At 38.7% G+C, this 8,358-nt stretch overlaps 1 protein-coding gene across 1 annotated transcript; it reads left to right on the top strand.

Moving 5' to 3' along the window:
• Nucleotides 1–6,925: 6,925 nt before the first annotated feature.
• Nucleotides 6,926–8,135, top strand: LOC104110513 (phylloplanin-like). Its single transcript, XM_070185946.1, has 2 exons — nucleotides 6,926–7,148; nucleotides 7,684–8,135. Exons 1-2 carry the CDS (start codon nucleotides 6,986–6,988, stop codon nucleotides 7,980–7,982), a joined length of 462 nt encoding a protein of 153 aa, XP_070042047.1. The 5' UTR covers nucleotides 6,926–6,985; the 3' UTR covers nucleotides 7,983–8,135.
• The last annotated feature ends 223 nt before the right edge of the window (nucleotides 8,136–8,358 follow it).

The raw sequence follows: 8,358 nt of genomic DNA, 5'->3' as shown, positions 1-8,358 counted from the left end.
GTATGGAACCAGCTGAGTTGAAGGAATTGAAGGAGCAACTTCAGGAACTCCTTGATAAGGGGTTTATTAGGCCTAGTGTGTCACCTTGGGGTGCACTGGTTCTATTTGTGAAGAAGAAGGATGTCACTATGAGAATGTGCATTGACTATAGGCAGTTGAACAAAGTCACAATAAAGAATAAGTATCCTTTGCCGCGTATTGATGATCTATTTGACCAACTTCAGGGAGCGATGATGTTCCCTTAGATTTATTTGAGGCCTGAGTATCACTAGCTGAAGATTCGGGTCACGGATATTCTTAAGACAGCTTTTAAGACCCGTTATGTTCATTATGAGTTCCTTGTGATTTTGTTTTGGCTGACCAATGCCCCAGTAGCATTCATCCATTTGATGAACAATGTATTTTAGCCTTATCATGACTCGTTTGTCATTGTATTCATTGATGATATCCTGGTGTACTCTCGTAGCCAGGAGCAGCATGCCCAGCATTTGAGGATTGTGTTGCAGCGGTTGAGGGAGGAGAAACTTTATGCCAAGTTCTCCAACTGTGAGTTTTGTCTCAGTTCAGTGGCGTTCTTGGGGCATGTGGTGTCCAGTGAGGGGATTCAGGTGTCCAGTTAGCCCAGATCATCCTCAGCTATGGAGATCCAGTACTTTCTAGGGTTAGCTGGTTATTACCGTCGCTTCATACACGGTTTCTCATCTATTTCTTCGCCCTTGACCAAATTGACCCAAAAGGGTGCTCCTTTTAGGTGGTCGGATGAGTGTGAGGAGAACCTTCAAAAGCTTAAGACTGCTTTGACCACAGCTCCAATTCTAGTCCTACCTTTAGTTTCTAGATTTTATACGGTGTATTGTGATTCTTCTTGGATTAGTATTGGGTGTGTCTTAATGAAGGAGGGAAGAGTGATTGCTTATGCTTCATGCTAGTTGAAGCCTCATGAGAAGGACTATCATGTTCATGATTCGGAGTTGGCATCCATTGTATATGCGTTGATGATTTGGAGGCACTATCCCTATGGTATGCCTTGTGAGGTTATTACAGATCATCGGAGCCTCCAGCACTTGTTAAACAGAAGGATCTAAATTTGAGGCAGCTGATATGGTTGTAGCTGCTAAAGGACTATGATATTATTATTCTGTATCATCCGAGTAAGGCCAATGTGGTGGCCGAGGCCTTGAGTAGGAAGGCAGTGAGTATGGGTAGCCTTGCATTCATTCCTGTTTGTGAGAGACCTCTTGTAATTGATGTTCAATTCTTGACCAACCAGTTCGTGAGATTAGATGTTTCGAAGCCCAGTCGGGTTCTAGCCTGTGTGGTTTCTTGGTCTTCCTTATTTGATCACATCAGTGAGCGCCAATATGATGATCCTCATTTGCTTGTCCTCAAGGACAATGTTCAGCACGGTGATGCCACAGATGTTACTATTGGAGTTGGTGGGGTGTTGAAGATGCAAGGTCCGATATGTGTGCCCAATATAGATGGGCTATGGAAGTTGAATCTGGAGAAGGGCCATAGCTCACGGTATTCCATCCATAGGGGTGCCGCGAAGATGTACCAGGACCTAAGGCAGCATTATTGGTGGAGGAGAATGAAGAAAGATATAGTGGGGTTTGTAGCTCAGTGTCTTAACTGTCAGCAGGAAAAATATGAGCATCCGAGACGAGGTGTATTGCTTCAGAAGATAGAGATTCAAGAGTGGAAGTGGGAGTGGATCACCATGGATTTCATAGTTGGGCTCCCACAAACTTCGAGGATGTTCGATGCTATTTGGGTGATTGTGGAATTGCTGACCAAGTCCGAGCACTTCATTCCAGTTGGTACTACTTATTCTTTAGATCGGTTGGCTGAGATTTACATCTGATAGATTTTTTGACTTCACGGTGTGCCAGTGTCCATCATTTCATATTGAGGCACGCAATTTACATCGCAGTTTTGGAGATACGTACAATGAGAGTTTGGCACCCAGGTTGAGTTGAGTACAACATTTTACCCTCAGACGGACGGACAGTCCGAGCGCACTATTCAGATATTAGAGGACATGCTACGCACTTGTGTCATTGATTTTTGGGGTTCATGGGGCCATTTTCTGCCGCTCGCGGAGTTTGCTTACAACAATAACTATCAGTCGAGCATTCAGGTGGCTTCGTATAAGGATTTGTATGGGAGACGGTGTAGATCTTTGGTGGGTTGGTTTGAGTCGGGTGAGGCTAGGCTTTTTGGTACTGACTTGGTTCATGATGCACTAGATAAGGTTAAATTGATCCAGGAGCGGCTTCGCATGGCTCAGCCTAGGTAGAAGAACTATGCCGAGAGAAAGGTCCGTGATGTTTCTAACATGGTTGGGGAGAAAGTTTTGCTAAAAGTTTGACCCATGAAGGGTGTTATGAGGTTCGAGAAAAAGGGCAAGTTGAGCCCTCGGTTTATTGGGTCGTTTGATGTACTTTAGAGGATTGAGGATGTGGCTTACAAGCTTTCCTTGACACCTAGTTTGTCGAGTGTGCATCCAGTATTTCATGTTTCTATGTTCCGGAAGTATGTCGTTGATCTGTCTCATATTTTTGATTTCAGCACAGTTCAGTTGGATGGTGATATGACTTATGATGTGGAACCGGTGGGGCCATTTTGGATCGGAAGGTTCGAAAGTTGAGGTCAAAGGATATTGCTTCAGTAAAGGCGCAGTGGAGGGGTCAGCCTGTGGAGGAGGCTACTTGAGAGACCGAAGAGGAGATACAGAGCAGATATCCACACCTATTTGTGACTCCATGTATGTTTCTAGACCCGTTCGAGGATGAACGTTTGTTTAAGAGGGGGGATGTAACGACCCGGCCAGTCGTTTCAAGAGTTGTATCTATGTTTCCCTATTTACTGCTCTTTTGTGCTTTACAGTTGTTATGTGACTTACAGGTCTAGTTGGTTCGGGTCCGGAGAAATTTCGAAGTGAATTGAGACACTTAGTCTCATAATGGAATGTCTACGTTGGAAAAGTTGACCGGATGTTGACTTCTGTGTAAATGACCTCAGAATGGAGTTTTGATAGCTCCGTTAGGTGATTTTGGACTTAGGAACATGTCCAGATTGTGATTTGGAGGTCCGTCGTAGAATTATGCTTGAAATGGCGAAAATTGAATTTTTAGAGAGTTTAACCAGGAGTGGACTTTTAGCTATCGGAGTCGGATTGGGATTCCGGAAGTTGGAGTAGGTTCGTAGTGTCATTTGTGAGTTGTTGGAAAAATCTGATGTCAATCAGACATGATTTGATAGGTTTCAGCATCATTTGTAGAATTTGGAAATTTCAAAGTTCATTAGGCTTGAATTGGGTTGCGATACATGTTTTTGATGTTGTTTGAGGTGGTTTGAAGGCTCGACTAAGTTTGTATAATATTTTTGGGACTTGTTGGCATGTTTAATTGAGGTCCCGGGGGCCTCGAGTTGATTTCGGGTGATTAACGGACTTGGAATTTAGTTTGAGAAGCAATTGATGTTTTGTTTCTGCTCATGTGATCGCACCTACGAGGGTCTTTGCCGCAGGTGCGACAGGTGGAGCGCAGGTGCAGAGTTGAAGGGAGTCAGCAAAGGTCGCAGGTGTGATGGGTTTTCCGCACCTGAGATTGCGCAAAAGCAGAGGTAGTTGGGATTAGTGACTTCCACAGAAGCGGATTTTTCACCGCAAAAGCAGGACCGCATAAGCAGATTCTTGGACTGCAGGTGCGGTTTGACCGGGCAAACATATAAATGCTAGGTTTCACGATTTTGGCTTCATTTTAATATTTTTAACTCGGAATTGGGCGACTTTTTTAGAGAGAGTTTGAAGGGATTCTTGAGGTGAGTCACTTGTCGTAAAAAATATTCAATAATTATGTTTCCCCATTGATGTTCCCACCTAGTTGGTGTGTTTTTGAGGTGTAATTTGGGGATTTGAGGCTAGGGATTTAGATAGTTGATTTTGGGGATTTGAGTGTCGATTTGGTGTTGGATTTTGATGACTTTATTATGGTTATACTCATAGTTGAATGGGCTTTCGGGTTTTGTGACTTTGGTTGGATTTCGAGACGTGGGCCCTTGGCCGGATTGAAGCTGATTTCGGATTTTGATTCATAATTTCTTATTTTTCTTGTGTAATTGATTCGTTTAGCCCGTATTGATTGTATTATACTGCTTTTTGCTAGATTCAGGATATTTGGAGGCCGATTTGCGAGGCAAAGGCGTATTAGAGTAGAGTTTTGGCTCGTATTGCGGTAAGTAATAGTTCTAAATTTGGTTCTGAGGGTATGAAACCCCGGATTATCTGTTATGTGATTGTTTTGGCGGTGACGCACATGCTAGATGATGGGCGTGTGGGCATGCACTGTAGGAATTGTGACTTGGTCCATTCCATGGAACTGTAAAGTTGAATAACTTATTGTTAGTTATATGCTCTCCATGTGTTATAGAAATTAGACTGTAAATCATGTTAGAAATTACGTTTAGGCTATGTGTTGGTATTGTAGGGACCCGTAGAGGCCGTGATACCTGTTGAATTACCTGCTAATTGCTACTTGTACTTAGTCATTGTTTTACTTGCATATCATACCTCAGTCTCTGTTATTCCATGTTGATACGTTATATCATTTCTGTTTTGGGCTGATTTTCCTGATTTCAGAGAGTCCGTGAGACTAGAGAGGTTGATGACTGAGTGAGGCCGAGAGCCTGATTGTGAGATATTGATACCATAGTACGTGTGTTGTCTGTGCGGATCCAGATATTTATACTGTAGCACGTGAGTTGTCCGTGCAGCACGTGAGTTGTCCGTGCGGATATAGCGCTTGGGCTGTAGGAGACCCTCCGGAGTCTGTACACCCCCCAGTGAGCGCATGTACCTACTGAGTACGAGTGTTGAGTGCTGAGCTATTGAGAAAGATGGAGTGACTGTTGCTCTGAGAGAATGCTCTTGACTTCATTATTGTTGCACTTGGCTGCTATATGTCACTTTTTTGAAACATCTGAGAGATATTCTATCTGGTTTTTTACTTGAACTTGGCATGTACAAACTGATTTGACTTAAATTGCCGGATTAGAAAGCATGTCTACTTTCTTTGTTGAGACTACTGAAATTTAACTATAATTATGTAGCTCGTCACTATCTTTCAGTTCTTTATTTAGTATTGTTACTTACTGAGTTGATTATACTCACGCTATACCCTGCACTTCGTGTGCTGATCCAGGTGTTTCTGGACACGGTGGGTGTTGATATTTCGCACAGCTGATCGTTGGAGACTTCGAGGTTGCTGTCTGGCGTTCGCAGTCCTTGTTTCTCCTTCCTTATCATTTTCTTTTATTGTATTTGACCCAGACTTTCATAGACATTTCTTCTCTAGACTTGTGACGTATAGATGATCATGACCTTAGTGACACCCCGATTTGGGAGTTCTTTCCGCATTTGTATTTTGGGTTTTTACTCCGTTTATGAAAATTTTGTTTTTTAAAAACTACTTTTATTCATCTTCTGTTAAATTTTGAAAATTTTGGCTTGCCTAATATCACGATAGGCGCCATCACGACATGTTAGGATTTGGGTCGTGATAATATGTCAAGATCTATTAAATTCGTATATCTTTTTTGAATTTGAAGTGGTATTTCGATAATTTAAAATTAAATAGAAAATAATTTAGGTATCATATTAATTTTTATATTTAATTATTAAATCTGGTTAACCTTGAAAGTGTACATTAAGAAAAATTTATTGTGAGACGTTAAAAAAATAACTATTATATGTTACTGAAAAAATTCTCCCATAAAATTATTTTAATAGATCATATGTTTATTATATTTTTTAAATTTTTACTAGACATATATATACATATAAAAAATTTAACAAAAGAAAATAAAATAAAATTTATATAACAAAAACATACTGGAAACCCGACAAAGTCGAACCAATGCAAACCGATATAAATGGTTTAATTTTAATAGAAAGCGAACCAACCCGGTCCATGTACACCCTTAACTAAATAGTAAGTTTCTTATTACTAAATTATACTTATATTTTCGAGGCCTTACAAATTGTTTGTTATGACCACTTTGTTCCCAACTCGATCTTTGTCACTATAACAAAAAGAACTAATAATATCTCTCCTAGATTAATTCAAAAAATACAGCTATAGTGATAAAATAAAATCTATACCTTGCTATCACGGTTGAGTTGTAACTTGCAAGAATATTTCACTATTTCTAGCACTCTAAGTTCACGCCACCAACGGTTCAAGAGATTCCATGCCACTGCCGAAAAGCCCTCTTACATTGTAGTGAATTTCTCTTGGTTATCTAAATTTAATTATTCACATAGTATTTGTTACTTTAGTTTTCTCCCTTCTAGGTCTTGCATGTAACTAGACTGATGGGCTTGGCCCACTCTATTATTATATATAGTAATTATTAAATTGTCATTTGACTAAGCATCATTAATCGGACCATCAACCAAGTATTAGTTCTAGGTACTTCATACTATGTAAATAATAATTTCAATTAAAAAAATATATGTACATGCATATTAATACCTATAAAAATTAAATAAATTATAACTAACAAAATAACTTTAAAGTTCACTCTTAAGTTATCGGGTTATTACATGACCAAACACAATTTGTTTATCAAATACTTTCAAAATAATTTGCCAAACATAAATTATTTTTCAATGTAAGTAAATTTTAGAAGTAAAGGATGTGCTGCTATTGATTATTGAAGTTTACATCATTTGTATGTAGTTATAGCCAGAGTGACCACCGATATCTCATATAGCAATGAACAAGTGGATTAGGGCTTTTAAAATTTCAATTAGTTCATTCAAATATATACGTAATAACATTATAATCCACTTTCACAACAAGTGGATTAGGGGTTTTGAAATTTCAGCCGATGATATTTACTATAAATTAGTCATGCACACACCTTAATTGAGCAACACAATTTCTTACAGCAATAACTATCACATATCAAAATAACTGCCATGGCTTTAGCAAAAATGTTCATGATTTTCCTTTTGGCTGCATTAATCGCATCCCCCGCTGTTGTTGCCCAACTTGTTTCAATACGTATAAGTGGGGTTGTACTTTGTAGCGTTAACGGCAATTTAGATGTCATCAACGGACTCACCCCCCAAGTTTTTTCTAGTAAGTTTTTTATTTTGTACGTAGACCTATTTTATATATATATATATATATATATATATACCAAAAGAGAACTCTCCCCAATCGAATAATAAATTAGCTCTATATATACACTAAATCCTATGATAGATGTCGTAAGTGGCATTATTAACCTATGATATATGAGTATATACACACGGTCAGATGATCCAAGAGATAACTACAAGTAAACTTTCTTAATATTTATGCAGATTTAATGATTTGAAGTGTAAGAGAAATAACACGACATCTATTAATCCTTTCATAACAATGGGTGAGGATGGTATAAATATAGAGTAACTTGAGGCGAATGAATCCTACACTCGCAGTCATAAGATGCATATGGCCCGATCATAAGACGTTTCAGGATGTTGAACTGTATGATCATTTCATTTAAAAGTCTAAAAAGTGTGAGATAATATATTTTTATTTACATAATTAATTTTATTTTCAACATGTCAGCTAAAATGCAAAGTTGATCTAATTACGTAAATAATATTAACATCATTTAACTTTGCAGATGCAACAGTGCAATTGAGGTGTGGAACAAGAAATGTGGTATCAAGTACAATAACAAATGGATCGGGAGTATTTTCCTTGGTGGTAGATTCTCGTGTAAATACTTTGCCATTGCTATTGTCCAACTGTCGTTTAGTAGTTGCAACTCCACTCTCAACATGTAACGCGAGCTTACCATCTGTTGGGCTTTTGGCATCATCCTTGAGAATTGTAAATACCGGTATTGGCGGTTTCGGCGGTCTTATTAATGTCGGTTTAGGTCCTACTGGTTTTATACTTAATCCTAACCTCATTTTATAGTGAACGAGTTAGCCTGCTAGTGCTTAATTAGCACTACTACTATGCATCAGCTAGTTAACCTTCTTGGCCAGTTGTTTACTGTATGAATAAGGACAGTTGTTTCCACTAGTGAATAAAGTGCAAATAATATTTGCAAGTTTTATTTTGGAGCCATTTAATCGTATTGTGTGTGTTATTATTTTGTTTTTAGCTTTGTCTTATATATTACCCCTTCTTATATTTTGTTTCATACATGCGGAAATGATTCCAGAATGAGCTTCGACCTAACGGCTCTACATAATAAGGACACGTGAAATAAGAATGAAGGGACATAAAAAGAGAATATAGTGAAAGCGGGATAAGATAAAATTAAGGAAGAAACTGTAAGATGATAATG

The sequence above is a fragment of the Nicotiana tomentosiformis genome, chromosome 9, assembly GCF_000390325.3.
Source record: "Nicotiana tomentosiformis chromosome 9, ASM39032v3, whole genome shotgun sequence".
NCBI lineage: Eukaryota > Viridiplantae > Streptophyta > Magnoliopsida > Solanales > Solanaceae > Nicotiana > Nicotiana tomentosiformis.
The sequence above is the reverse complement of the archived record's forward strand: the minus strand, read 5'-3'. Positions and strand labels throughout refer to the sequence as shown.